This window comes from Gekko japonicus, unplaced genomic scaffold (genome assembly GCF_001447785.1).
Source record: "Gekko japonicus isolate JY-2015 unplaced genomic scaffold, Gekko_japonicus_V1.1 scaffold1050, whole genome shotgun sequence".
NCBI classification, from domain to species: Eukaryota; Metazoa; Chordata; class Lepidosauria; order Squamata; family Gekkonidae; genus Gekko; species Gekko japonicus.
In genome coordinates, this window is record NW_015172034.1 from 406,508 (window position 1) to 421,744 (window position 15,237).

The 15,237-nt window shown below is 40.5% G+C and overlaps 1 protein-coding gene across 1 annotated transcript in view; it reads right to left on the reverse strand.

Annotated features, from left to right (window-relative positions):
- Positions 1 to 15,237, reverse strand: part of NEK9 (NIMA related kinase 9) — a 36,997-nt gene that overhangs the window by 16,142 nt on the left and 5,618 nt on the right. Inside the window, exons 2-11 of the mRNA XM_015420640.1 lie at positions 13,858 to 14,035; positions 12,790 to 12,845; positions 11,334 to 11,404; positions 9,156 to 9,261; positions 7,453 to 7,584; positions 7,058 to 7,168; positions 6,605 to 6,669; positions 5,170 to 5,220; positions 3,392 to 3,584; positions 495 to 639 (exon numbers count right to left, since the gene is read on the reverse strand). Coding sequence (XP_015276126.1) covers positions 495 to 639; positions 3,392 to 3,584; positions 5,170 to 5,220; positions 6,605 to 6,669; positions 7,058 to 7,168; positions 7,453 to 7,584; positions 9,156 to 9,261; positions 11,334 to 11,404; positions 12,790 to 12,845; positions 13,858 to 14,035 — 1,108 coding nt within the window. The remainder of the gene's footprint in view (positions 1 to 494; positions 640 to 3,391; positions 3,585 to 5,169; positions 5,221 to 6,604; positions 6,670 to 7,057; positions 7,169 to 7,452; positions 7,585 to 9,155; positions 9,262 to 11,333; positions 11,405 to 12,789; positions 12,846 to 13,857; positions 14,036 to 15,237) is intronic.

Consider the following 15,237-nt stretch of genomic DNA (forward strand, 5'->3'; position numbering starts at 1 on the left):
ATCCTACCATTACCTAAAATAACCTAATCATTTAGATCAAATTAGGTCAGCCGAATGCTGCGACCAGTGGATTCCATATCTATGCAGATTCCGTTTCTATGATGGGATGAGGCCATGACTCAGCAGTAGAGCATCTGCTTGGCATGCAGGAGGTCCCAGGTTCAACCTCCAGCATCTCTAATTAAAAGGTTCAGGTGGCAGGTGATGTGAAAGCCCACCACCTGGGACCTTGGAGATATGCTGCCAGACAATGCTGACCTTGATGGACCAATGGTCTGATTTGGTATAAGGCAACTTCATGTGTTTATGTAGCACATTTTTATTCTGCCCTTTCTTCAAGGAGCTCCTATAACTCAGTATACCTTGTCTCATTTGACCACTGTCATTATGTTTCATGCTCTCTTGCTAGCAAAGGTTATTTTCTTTTTTCACGGTTAATGCAAGATTTCGATTCTACTACAGTCTATATACTTTGCTGTATATTTGCCTCTCACCCGTGATGCACACAGTAAAGTCATCTCCACAAGACACTTGGCGAATAGCCTTGCCCTGCAGTTTTTCCACATGCTTCGGTTGCCTGTATGAGGCTCTGTCTCCATGCCCCAGTTGGCCATGCAACTTGGTGCCCCCTTGCATGTTCTGCAAAATACAGAAGTATGGGTGAAGGATACTGAAGGATGTATACCTGGAATTCCCAGTCAGAACCAAATAAAAGAACAATATAGGGCTTTTGTGGAGATCTGGAAAGGGCTGCAAATGCTTGCAGTGCACTTCCATGCACACACCTGCAGGTGAATCTGGCCAGTGCAGTGTAATGGTCAGGGTGCTGGACTAAGATCTGGGAGACTCAGGTTCAAATCCCCACTCAGCCATGGAAGATTGCTGGGTGACCTTGGACTAATCACTTGCTTTTTTGAAGCCTAACCTAACTCACTGGGTTGTTGCTGTGAGGATAAAGTGGCAGAGAGGGGAACAGAATAAGCCACTTTAGGACTCTACTGGGCAGAAAGGTGGGGTAGAAATGAGGGGAATAAATAAATTTCTTCTGTTCCATGGGATGCTGTTCCAGATGGCCAATCTTTGAGGGAGAGGATTTTCAGTAGGTGGGGTTTTCACTGGTAGAGGGAACAGAAAAGTCTTTTGGACCTTAGTCTTAATCAGAAAAAAGTGGGACTCTCAGAATGGGTTAACACTATTAGGATCTCTTATATGCCAACAGGGTGCAAAAAGGGTGATGGGGGAAGAGAATGCTTGGGCATCCTAAATGGCAGTTTATCTCCCACGACTGGTGCTGGCATGCCAGTCAGCCGACCAGTTGATTGCTGGCTATCACTGGGTTACAGACAAATATTCCACGAAGCCAAGAATGCCACTGAGCCCTTTTATTTCGTTATGGCGTCATTTGTTACCAGGGGCAGGAAGGAGGACTGCTTGCCCCCTAACCCTGCAGCAAGCAGTACTGTAAAGCTTCTCTCTCTGGCCACATCTATAAACATGGCCATCTCTAAACAGGAAGAACTGGCACTCTGTCTGCCTCATAACTGCCTTTTAAAAAAACCCCTTACTTTTAAAAGTAGCAATTTTTACCTAGGCTTTATCTGGGACACCAAGGTTACCATACAATTTCAGCTAAAAATGAAAACAGTACAGAAATAAAGCAAAAAGGGACTTCTGGTTGATGGCGGCACGTTAGCAGACTCACCTCCCGGACCTCCCGGGGGTGAAGCTGTGCTCCGGCCGAAGGAGGGGGTGCGCAGGCTCGTCACCCCCCCAGGGACCCGGGTAAAGGGGCTCTGGCCATGGGACTTATGAGAGGTTGCCTCTTCGCCGGCGGAATGCGTGAAAGAAGTGGACGCCACTGCACAAAAGGTGAAAAAGAAAGTTCAAAAGCTGGAAAAGAAGCAAATCTCTACAGAAGAACAGCTGCTACAACTACAAATGGAAAAGGCTAATATGGTTCTCCGTTTCCAGGGCATGCCAGAGACTAAGGGAGAGAATCTGAAGGAATTAATGAGTGAAACATTGGCCCCAGTGACAGATATGAAGGTGGAATCTTTGTTAAACAATAAAGATGTGGCCTACAGGTCATATTCTGGATATATAAAGAAAAATAATCTGCCTGGGGAAATTATGGCGAGATTCTCGAAGAGGCATGTGAGGGATGCAATCCTGAAAGCGGTATCTGGAGTACCCCTGAAAGTGGGGGAGACTACCATCAGAACATTGAAAGACATTCCATTTGAAATAAGACAAAGGAGAAAGAAATACAAAGATTTAATTCTTTTCCTTCAGACAAACGCAATTGGATATAGATGGTTAACTCCAGAAGGCGTAACCTTCAAGATCAAGGATAAAAAAGAAAAGATTGACTCTGTTCAGAAAGCATGGGAATTTTTAAGAGTCCAGTTGGGTGAGCCAGAGGAAGAAAGAAGAAAAGGGAAGGATATGAAGTCCAATGGCGAGCTGGACTCGGAATCTTCCGGGGAGGACTCTCTTTCAGGGGAAGGGGCGGCAGCCCCTAAAAGTCCTTGTAAGTTACGGAAGAGATTAGGCAAAGAGAAGTAAAGGCTGAAGGACTCTGAACTGTGCTTTAAAAAAATGTGTAGATGAGATGCTTTGGGGTGTTTCTGTATGGCAGTGAAACTTAGATTTGGAAATGTCAATGCTTTATTTGACTCAGTTTATAGTAAGATTAACAGGAGGGAAGACTAAACTTTTGTTTAAGCTGGTTAGAAGATCTCCTCTCTTGGGATTTTAGTCAGTAGTGGGTATCTTTCTTTATCCCCTTAAATGTAGTACCCCTCCTCTTTTCTGTTATAGTTTGTAGTATGAATAAAAATACAATAAAAAATCCCCTCCGGGGGCTATTAAAAAAATAAAGAAATAAAGCAAAAAGGATGGATCACATTTACAGAAACTTTATTATCATTACAATAATTCACTGCAGCTTTTCTTAAAAGTGTCACAATAAGTTAACAAATTCATTTTATGCAATAACTACAAGCATCAGCTTTGGTGATGACTCTAGCATCTTTGTTGAGTTCTAATAAACTTAATGATTTGACAATATTTGTTCAGGGAGTTAGAAATATTTTTTGACTGATCAAATGGCCAGCTCCACTCAGGATTGTGCAACAAAACTCAGACAGCTGAGCACTGCATGATGTCAAAATGAATTTTTTTAAAAAATTAATAAAGTAAATCCATTCTTGACACTGAATTTGTTAGATATTACATAAATAAGACATGTCCTTATGCTTGCATCCACCATCTTCACGTATCCAAATGCTTCCCTTATTAGATTAACAAACTGGGAGGGGGTTCAATCACAACCACTCATTCTGCCACTCCATCCCAAGCTTCCCAAGTTCTTCCAACACATTTTACTTACCACCCACGTATAGAGCTCCTTCTCCACTGTCACCACTGCAAAGTGAGTGTTTCCTGCGCAGACCTGTCGTGCACTGCAACCACCCTTGATGACATCTAGCTTTTGAGGAGTGGACTTTCCACCGCCCCATACATACACTTCACTAGTGCGTGAAGTCACCACTGCAATGGGAGCCTCATTCATAGTGCTTGATCTATAAAACATAATGGAGTAGGGAACAGTCAAGACTGTTCAGCATAAATCCCATTCCAGGTCCTACAACAGCAGATGTGCTGGAAGATCAGATTTTTAAATATATCCAGAGCAGGAAAACCAGTCAGAGAAACAGTTGGGCCTTTGGATGACAAAGAAATAAAGGGATTGCTAAAGGAAGATGGGGAGATGGCAGGGAAGCTCAATGACTTTTTTGCTTCTATGTCCACCGTAGAAAGTGTGGGGCACACACCCATGCTACAGTCCCTATTTTCAGAGAATCTGAAGAACTGAGACAAATTGAGGTGACCAGAGATGAACTTCTAGACCTACTAGGTCCTGATGCCATATACCCAAGAGTTCTTAGGGAACTTAGTAGACAGTTGATCTACTAACCAGTATATGTAACCTATAACTAAATTCAGCCCTTGAAGCAGAAGACTGGAGAGTGGGAAATGTTAACACCAATTTTTAAAAAGGAATCCAGAAGGGATCGAGGAAATAACAGGCAAATCAGCCCAATGCCTCTGCTGGGCAAATTAGTAGAAACTGTAATCAAAGACAGAATTGTTGGGCACATGGAGGAACAAATCCTGTTGAGGAAAAATCAGCATGGCTTCTGCAAACAGAAGTCCTGCCGCACCAACCATTTGGAGTTCTTTGAGAAAGTGAACAAGCATGTAGACAATGGTGACCTGGTAGACCCGGTAGACGTTATATCCTTGGACTCACCAAAGATGCCTGAGTTAACTTAGCAATCATGGGATAAGAGGATAGGTTCTCTTATGGATTAAAAATTGGTTACATGACATAAAGCGAACAGTAGGAATCAATGGACAGTTCTCACAATGGAGGGAAGTAAGCAGTGGTGTCCCACAAGGATTGGTATTGGGGCTGGTACTATTTAATTTATTCATAAATAATATAGTCTGGCAACCTTGTCCAGAATATTACCATCTTCTAAACATTTACACACATCTCACTCTCTCCATTATTAAGCGTTCTCTTCCAGTAACTGACTGTCATCTCAAAGGGGGAGGGGAGTAAACCCCACAGCAGCATTTGTACCCGAGATACGCAACAAATAAAGGATGACTATAGATTACAGCATAATTTATTGTAAAACTATACAGCTATTGAATTAATAGGCAAAGCAGAAAGAATACAATTTGGTGTGAAGTCATTTCAGGCTTATAGTGAATGGTAGGGCATCCTTAAATTCTATAAAATGATAATTATCACATCCTATAACATCATACATTGAAAACATAATTAAACCTAACATTGTTTCACTGTTACTTTCAACCAAGTGAGGGGTGTAGAGACTAGGGTCGCTGGCTCTGGATGGGAAATTCCTGAAGATTTTGGGGGTGGGCAGGCTGTGGGAAAGGGAGGGGCTTCAGGGGAATATAATGCCATAGAGTCCACGCTGCAACACAGCCATTTTCTCCATGGGAACTGATCTTTGTTGCCTGGAGATAAACTGTAATCCCAGGAAATTTTCAACCACCACCCAGATGTTGGCCATCCTACTACGGACTGATTTTCTTCAGTGCCACTCAACACACAAACACCTCCTGTCTTACCTTGGTCGCTTGTTTGGGCCATTAAGCAGTGCAACTTTCTCCTCCATTTCCCTGCCAGAAGAAAGAATAAACATTAAGATCAGCAACCATCTATTACTACTGTGCTTCTCATAGAAGATCAGAACATGCTTTACCATCACCACAAGACACACAGAGGAATCACTCCCACTAAACTGGTGCACCACCATCAGTGGTGAAATGTGATCAAATGCCAGTGCCAGTGCCATCCCACTATAGCCTGCTGTGTTCCCTGAAATCCTGCTCCTAGGGGGGGGGGGGTCAGTGAAAACAAAGTGGGGTCCTGCAGTGAGAATGAGGAAGTGGCAGAAATCTTATGTAAGTGCAACACAGCATTTATGTATGTTTCTTATATTAGCTGTCAAGTTTTTGCACTTAAAGAAAAGGGTGGATAGATATATGAGTGAAAAAGTTTAAAAGCACCATGTGGTAAATGTGAAGATGTTCCTCTTAACTTGCAGAAGTCATCCAAGACGCTCCTTTCAGAAGGCTAACAGTGGAAATACGTGTTAGGAGGAAACAACAGATTCCCAATAGATCTCCAGCAATGTGTTTGCAGGAGATATGCATTGATGGGGAGAGGAGTGCTTAGCCCTCCTCTTACTTTTCCTTTGCAACCCCACCCCCATCTATTTTTCATCGCCAGCAAATACAGTTGGAAAAAGAAGTTGGAGAGAACACAGGAGGAGTGGCAAGTGAGAAAAGTTACACACACACACACACACACACACACCACTGTTCTCTATCCCCACCATTTTGTGCACTGACAGCAAACACTGGGTGCCAAATTCTGTGCTTTCTGCCCAGCACAATTGTCAATTGGGTGCCATGATATTTGGTGGATTTTCATTTATATCATACAATAAATCATTTGGTACTGTAAGTCTACAAGAGATGTATAGTGTCCCAGACAGAAGTCTAGTATTACAGCAGTGGAAGAGAGGGGGTTTTGTACAACTTCATTATTTGCATGCATTAGCTCCTTGAAAAGGTATTCTTAACAAATTCTCACATATATCTATTATTAGAAATAGTTCGCATTATTTTATTGTTTTGACTACTCTAAAGCACTTCACATACAGTACCTTGTTGTAATCCTTACAACAACCCTGTAAAGTAGGTCAGCATTATCCCCATATGAAGGCTTATTGTACTTCTATAATGTAAGACAAGGGTTAAAATTTTGTGTTTAGATTTATAAAATTTCTAATACCATTAGAAAGCCCCTTTTTTCTTGTAAGACCTGACTTTTTCCAGAGACATTCTTTGGGGAGTCTTTAATGACAGCCCTACTTTAACGTCCGTAAAAAAAAGAATTGCATTTCAGACTCCAAGGGTTCCCACTAGAATCAAATATGGGTATAAAGGAAGTAAATAAAGAATACTCATGATGTTCAAGACATATATGACTGTTTACCTCCTGCGTTGGCTGAGAAGGGGACAATCAAGGAGCTCATCCGCAGTAGGCCTCTTCTCAGGATCCTGAAAGAGGTGAGGGACAGGTCACTCCCTAAGGAAAGGGATCATTTTTTAAAACAATGACTTAGGGCAGAACAGCTAACCACAGTTTTGTGATCTCTTTCCATTTCCCCATAAGCTAAAGAATTAAAGTATTAGGCAGAAAGTGAAAAGTTAAACAAGAATAGTTAAACTGTAGATTGAGCTTTCCAAAGTCAAGGGGACTGGGTAGCTGCTTTCCTGTTGCTAGAGTTCCTGGACAGCCGAAAACACTAACTCAAAGTATTAAGAGTTCAGTGGCACAGAATGCCAAGAAATGTACATCTCTAGTTGCTGAAGCCTATACAAGACCAGCCTCCACCTCACTCTATTATGGACACCAAAGCTGATAGATAGCTGTTCTCTCACCAACCTGATCAAGGCAGGAGTGCACCATCTGAATGAGATCCAGAGAATACACACTGGAATCAACCTCCATGGCTCGGTTGCCTTGCACAATCTTCACACAGAGGTTCAATGGATTCTAAAAGGAAATAATGAAATAAGCTCAATGGAGATGAAATACCTGCCTGAGAAGGCAAGCTATTATTCACCATTCTAAGTAGGCAAGCAGGACATCAGCAAGGGAGCTCAGGACCAGACTAAAGGGCACCAGCACCCCTATAGAGGAGATGCCCAGTATATCTAGATCTCTCACTTCATAAATTTTCAACACTGGGTTAGTCTCTCCCAACTAAGACACACACAAAAAGGAAGAGACAAAACTAAGAGAAAAGAAAGCTATGCAGCATCACAGTTGTGACTTACTGTAGCATCAAAAGTTCTCTTCAGTGTGAGAAGCTCAAAAGCGACACAGCCAACTGCCCAGATGTCAGATTTGAAGTTGTATTTTACACCCTGGCAGAGCTCAGGAGACATGTAGTATGGGGTTCCTACCAACTACACAAAATAAAAAAATATTAGAGATATTCTATCCAGATCCTTATCATATCATCAGACATAGTTTATGTTACAGGAGTTACATTACTCCTGCAAGTGGCAAGTTTCCTGTTTTAAATATAACCCAACCCCAAAATATGATGCTTAGAGTTTAAGACTGTGATGTTATAAGTAACTACTGGGTTTCACCATCCTGTTAACCACTGGAAAATGGCTAGCAAATTACCTTTCAGTTATCAATTTTGCTCAACCAACTGGAGATGCATTGTGAATAATATTACAACGAAAATAAATGGCTGAATGCATGAGAAAGGAAACATAATGAAGGGTAAGGAATGAGTCAAACTAAACAAAAAATGACAGGAAACCAATGACATAATGAGGACAGATAGTGCAAGATATGCAGAGATGTAAGATATGTAGAGATCTGCAAGTGTGGGTGCCAAGGGAAAAAATACAAAATTAGAAGGCCTGGCCCATCTAACCTTTCAAATGCATCATGTACTACTAGGGCTTTGATCTATTTCAGTTATTTCATTTGAGGCATGCTCTGAAAAGAGCATTCTGTTTCACAGAGACAATGAAATAGGACAGACCCTGCTCTAAATTAGACAATACAAACTGCAAGACTCTGTGTGCTTCTTCTAGAATAAATTATTTTGGGGCTGCTTCACAGATTTTTTTCCTTTTTCTCTTTGTAAAAGTACACCTAAAAATATTATAGGTATATATATGGCAGACAAGTACAACACCAGTATATTTGTCAGGGAACAGGGACTAGTCACTATTCACTGTCAGGAGTACATTTAGTAGCAAATTCAGATTTGCTACCCCGTAGAATGTGGAACGGTCCCAATCTCAAAACCACCATTTTATTCCAAGTTATTTTCCTGAAGACAAATATGATAGATGATGGATGAATGTATAAGTGGCACATCACTGGAGAAATAAAACTCAATATTTTAAATTTTCTTGCTTTATCATTTTGCTTTTGTATTATAACACTGTGGCCAATACAAATGAGGAAAGATGACATTGTGAACAATAATACTGTGTGACAGTTTAAGGAAACATGTTCCTGTGAGAAGCAAAAAATGACCTAAGAAGCAGCTAAGCCTTTCCGAAGGGATAGGCTACAGTTTTAAGCAAATCAAAGAGAGAGAACTAAATGATGATTTCTGGAGCCAAAGCTGAAAGATTGAAGAGATTGCAGAAGCCATAAAAACTGAACTACATACGAAAAGGAAGAAAATAACTCTTTTAATATTGCTACGTTTGATGGTTTGGAACATTGTAAGAAAAATAATCTCAGTCTAACCAACCATTTATAATATTAGAAATAAGATACAAGTACCAAGAAAAAATCTACTGAGCAGATGGTGAAGATACATTTTCCAACAGCACCTTCTGAGCAATAAAACAGTTTGTAAATGTTAATGAAAGAATTTAAAAGGGGAGTATGGAAAGAAACCAGCATAAAGCGTTCATGACTCCCAAATTTTGGCAACACATATAAATCCCAAATGGGAAAGGTAAAAAAATTGTCTCAAACGCAGAGAGCAGATACTTACTGTCTCAGCCATGGAATACTCAGAGTTCAACTTTTTCGCCAGGCCATAATCACCCAATTTTATGAGGTTTGCTTTAGTGAGGAAGATATTCAATGTCTTTATATCTCTACAGAAGAAAAAAAAAGAATGTAAAGTTTGATGCAATTCTTCAGTCCACCATGCTTAGGACTTGCATACTGCCATTTCATCTTTCATTAATTTTACTCTTACAAGTTTAATTGAATTCCTCTCCATGCTTACAGCCTCTCTGAGTTTCACTGCAACAACCAACAATCAAGTTGTATTACATCACGTGAACAGAAACAAAAATAAAACTCATACTTCTAAAAATGTAATTTTATATCAATTAATACTTTCATTTTCCAGGATTTTTGTAAAGATACAGGCCAACTGAGAGGCTGGTTCAGTCTCTGCTATTTCCTGTTAAAATTAACAAGTGTTGGTTCTCTACTTGAAATTCTGGAAAGCTGCTGCCAGGCAGAGTAGATAATATTGAGCTAGATGGACTCCACATAAGGCAGCTCTAGAGAAAGGAATTTCCCAACAACTGCTACCCAAAATTCTTTTCAACTGGGACCTTCTGTAAACAAGCCACTGCCATATGCTCTGTCACCATATGAATAGTGGGCAGACTGGATAACTGCTTTACACTCCTCTGTGTGGGTGTTACCATATGTAACCTGCATTAGGAAATTCAATTTAATCTACCCTAGTTTTTTAACATGTGTGTGTGTGTATTTCTAAATTGAAAAGGGAGCAAGAAGGACACTAATGGGCGATCCTAAGAAGAGTTACACCCTTCCATCACGATAAAAGGTTTTAGAAAGGTGTAACTCTGTTTAGAATTGCAATGTAAGTGTGCTTGAGTAGAAAAATAAGGTGAACTCATTAACAAAAGATCGGCTCCCTGGCCACTGGAATCCTGCTTCAGTCTGCTTTGATTCACAGCCATCAGAATAAACTGCTGGTATTTTGTCAAGATTTCTGCTGCATCCACAAAGAACAGAAGAATGTATTTCTAATTGAAATCAATTCTTAGTATAGCCCCTATAAATCAAAAGGTTTTAATTGGCCTTTGAATAGTAACTTCTTCAGTCTTTCTTCAAGAGGAGAAAACGGCAGCAGTGGTTTAGAGAACTAGGAGCCTCCAAGATACAAGAATATCTGAGGTCTGAGCTTCTGCTTGCCTTCTGTCAATAAAGTACTTCACAGTAAGAGGCACAATTTTAGTTTAAAGGATTTACAAAAAGGTAGGACTCTTTCAAGGGAACAGGCTAAAATCGCACAATGTACACCATGTCAATAAAACAGAGAGCTGACTACAAACAATATGCCTATGAGGCAGGCTACCTGTGCTGAGTGCTATTATTATCTTGTTGTTATAAAGATGCAAAATATAAACTAAATTATCTTGTTGTTATAAAGATGCAAAATATAAACTAAATGGTGTATTAACATTATGGTAAGCTCCATTACTGTGAAAAAAAACAAATCATATCCACAACGTCTTTGTGAGAAAAACTGTTTTGCAGTTAGAGCTATGAGATTCCACTTCCCACTTGGCTGATTGAAGCATTCTCAGAATTCTAAAGAGTGAAACATAGCTGGGGGGAGCTGGAGTGAGAATTATTTCACAGGTGCTTGTTCTTATTCTCTGCCTCACAATAGGTGAGTCTTTTCTTAGGGTTCAGTCTCCTTCAGCATCATACGGTCTTGCTATACAGAGTTTCATAGGAAAGCGACTCAAGAATGCTCCTGCATCCTTCAGACAGAGAAACTGCCATCAGACTATTTTCTTTCCTATGCTGTTGTTTTATCTTTTTATATTTCCTGTTAAGTACTTCGTGCAGAAAACTAGGATCTCATCTGCATAAACATTTTCTCAGTAAATCATATTTGGCTCACTGAAAAGTGCTAGCATTACTGCGGCCATGTGTCGACCTTCCTATCTGTTGTAAATGCATGCAGTAAGTGAGGAACTCAAGCGACTGCATTTAACACTGAGGCAAACTGAAGAAAATGACAGTCCTTCAAAGAACACAGACACAAAATTCCTATTTCTTCTTCCTTTTTCCAAAGTAAAGAAGTGCTGCATCATGAGGAGAAATGAGGCTTTCAAGCAGGTTTTACTTTCAGAAACTAGATCACTATTCGTCCTAGCTTCATTAAACACATCACCTGTGAAGTATTCCTTCTCTGTGGATGCAGCTTACCGCTGATACAATTTGAAATACGTACCACACCACCATCTGCAAAGAAAGAATATTCACATATGAGCAAAACAAAAATATGCATCTTTCCTAGGAAAATTAACCAAATGTAGGGACATCTCAGTGCTATAGTCTTTTTCCAAGAATAATCTTTCCAAAATAATCTGCTCATGTGGTGTGCAAGATGCAGGGTGAGAACTGCTAAAGAAATTGGTAACTTAAGTTAAAAAATAATTAGGAGTGACAGCAGCTAACTTTCCAGGACAGTTGGGAAGCAAAGAGGTCTTTATAAATCTTAGTGTAGGTCAGTGTTCCATTTAAGCTGAGTTAGTGTGAACTAGCTCAGTTTAGCTCAGGAAGGATGGCTCCAAAGCAAACTAATGTATGCAGTAGCCAAATCGCTTGCTCACAACTTTAATGCCAATAGCTCACAAATTAGAATTTTTGTTCACAAGACTCCACAGCTTAGAGGGAGCACTGGTGTAGGTCCTACATATGTTTAGAAGTGCATTTCTATACTTGTTTCTGGAAAAGTTTTGTTTCATATATTATCATTTATTACAGTTAGATCCGAGAGGGTACAGCACAGATTCTTCTCTTGTGGCACCTGAATCGTGGAACTTCTTTACTTCCTCATGATATAGTTCCCATCAGCAAATGAAAAACTTTTTTGCATAGACTTTTGCTGGAAGCTGAAGAAACATGTATTTTATTCTGCTGTGTTTAGCCATTTCAGTATGAAGGCTTTTAAAATGTTAAGTTGCCCTGAGTACCAAATTACTGTAAAAGTAACAAACAATACATGTGTTTGTCTGCTTACTAGTTTTTAAGGTTGAATTGAAGAGTGAGCTGCGGTGGCTCAAGTGGTTAAGACGCTGAACTGCAGGCTGTGGAAGGTCAGTAGTTCAGCGGTTCAAGACCCGGGTGCCGCAAGACAGGGTGAGCTCCTGTCTCTAGTTCCAGCTCCTGCCAACCTAGCAGTTCGAAAGCAAGAAATTGCAAGTAGATAAATAGGTACCACTTCGGTGGGAAGGTAACAGCGTTCCGTGCGCCTTGGTGTTTAGTCATGCCGGCCACATGACCACGGAAACGTCTTCGGACAGCGCTGGCTCTTCGGCTTTGAAACGGAGATGAGCACCGCAACCCTAGAGTAATGAGTACCACATTCACAGTGCAATCTTATGCAGAGGTACACCTCTCTCAGACCAATGAAGTCCATGTTTTGGTTCAACCCTAAGCACAGTTACACACTTCTAAGTCCACTGGGTTGAATGGGCTGGGAAAGATGTACCTCTGCATAGGACTGCACTGTTAGAAGAATACAGTCTGAAGGCCAAGGGAAAAGAAAAACTGAAAAGGCATAAAGGTTGGGAGATTCCACAGCAAACTAGCAGCATGGTAATCCCCACTACCATTCACGTTACCTCTTCCTCAAACAACTTGTCCTTCTGCCGCAAGATCTTATCATAGAGGTTTCCCCCTGTAATTGAGAGAAATATTTTGTTATTGACTGTAATTGCTGTATCAGTATTTACTAGAAATCCTTCCAAGAATTCACTGTATTCCTAAAATCTCTTCTGTGTGAAAAACAAGCCCATCTTCCCTCGTGTTTTTCAACTGCTGCTGATTGTAACCTAACCTGAGCACAAGGAGCTTTGAAGGCAAAAAATTCAAAAGAATAAAATGTATCTTCCAGCATCAGCAACAGCTCTTCTTCAGGACACACATGTAACTTTTAAAGTAAGCTCTTCTCTCAGATTTGTCTTCACAAGGAAGACCTTTAAGAAGAAGTGAATGTGCATCACTGATGTTATGAATTATAATGTCTTCTGAATTTGAATGCAATTCAGATCCAAAGTAAGAAGAACTGATACTTAATTCAGTGCAATTTGTACCCTTAATTGGGAAGGCAGACTAGAAGGTTCTGTAGTGGGCTAAAAACAATACCCAAATCAACCATGAATTCAAAAGAAGGGGCACGAAAACTTCAAGAATAGTAGTTATGTCACATGTTCTATGCTTTATTTTCTCAAAGGTGTTTCTGTCGAACCACTTCATTTTGTGATCACTAAAAGCTTGTATATGCAATATGGCACTGCAAACCCCATCACAGCAATATCCAACAGTTTGCATAGTATGCTAGGAAATGACTGAAAGCTTATTTTCAAGCAAAAGAATATTTGCAGAGCAAATAAAGTAGAGAATTCATATAACACAGTCTCTAATTTATTTACTCTGCAAATATTCTTATTTGTATTTGACAACGTCCAATTTTCGCTCTATTTCTCCTTTAGCTATTTCTGCTTCCCAACAAGTATGTTTTAGATTACTTATCCACAAACCATAAATGGCAGTCTTCCAAGATTAATCTGGTTCATGTTTCTAGATCTGCCATTACAGCTATAAACAAGACACTGCCTTTCTGCATTCTGTCTTTCCCAGAGAACCCAAGATGGAAGAGGTGTTTGCTGTTTATGAGAGAAAACGCTCACCATTACAGTATTCCAGTTCAATCAGCAGCGTGGTATTATCCATGAAATGATTGTAATACGCAATGATGTTGTCATGCTGCAGCAGAGCAAGAATAACAATCTCATTCAAAGCATCACGCCGCTCTTTTTCTGAGAGCCTGGTCAGATCCACTTCCTTCCACACTACAAGGGAGTCATCCTGGAATACAAGAACCCTTGTTAGTTAAATGTATTGTTAATTACATAGCTTCACAAGACTAGATACCCATTTCTTACAAGAAACTTTTCTAAAAATTCTTAGATTTGGCAAAACATTTATATGGAGTTCAGATGAAATTTTTACCATTTCTGATACACTATTTGCAACTAGCACCCTCTTTCTTTTCAGTGATCACCAAATGGTATAAGCTTTTCAAAAAAAGATTATGGTGTTATTTCACACACAACTCCACCCAGACATAACAACAACAGAAAACCTTATTCATGGGAGCTGCTAAATACTATTGCTACTCATTTACATAGAAAAGACATCACAGGCCAAGGGGAACAATATTTCCTTATATTTAATATTCAGATTTCACACCATTCTTTGATTTTTATCCAGCAAGTCCCTGGAGCTGTGTCAGTGTTCTGTAGCTTCTCTTTGATATTGTATTAAAGATACCATTATTTGAGCAGTGATATTTCAAGATTCTCTTTCCTCATAAGAAATGTTGATGTAATAACCTAGCACAGTTGATAAAAATTTAACAGAAGAAAAGTTGCACTTACCTGTAACTGTTGTTCATCGACGTCTTCTGTGCAGACATACATTGGGACTGTGCCTGCACAGGCTGGCCATGGACATTTTCTTTCTAGCTAAAAAAACTCCAAAGAGGGGGTGCCCCACCCCTTTTGGAGCCAGTGCATGTGCAGAATTCCCACCCAATGCACCACATGCTCCATGGGCAGGTGCCCCCTTCCCTCAGCTCCTGCTAAGCCACTGCAAGCTCCTTTTTCACGGCACAATAGGCCCTGTGAGAGCTCACGTTGGGCCAGGAGGGAGGGAACATGCGTCTGCACAGAAGACATCAATGAACAACAGTTACAGGTAAGTGCAACTCTGTTTTCATTTTCCATCTTCTCATGCAGCCTCACATTGGGACCATTAGTGAGCTACTCATCAGAGGAGGCAGGGTGAGTCTCTCACTGGAACAGAGCCTGCAGAATAGTCTTGCCCACATCTGTGTCTTTCCTCGCCCGAAGGTCTAAAGTTTAGTGTTTCACAAATGTGTCCTCTGCTGACCAGGCTGCCGGCAGAGGAATCTGTCGATAAAAAGCAGCAGACAACCCCTGCGCTTGAGTGGAGTCTGCTTTCACATCGAGTGGACACGGTTCTCCGGATGCCACGTAGCAGGAAAG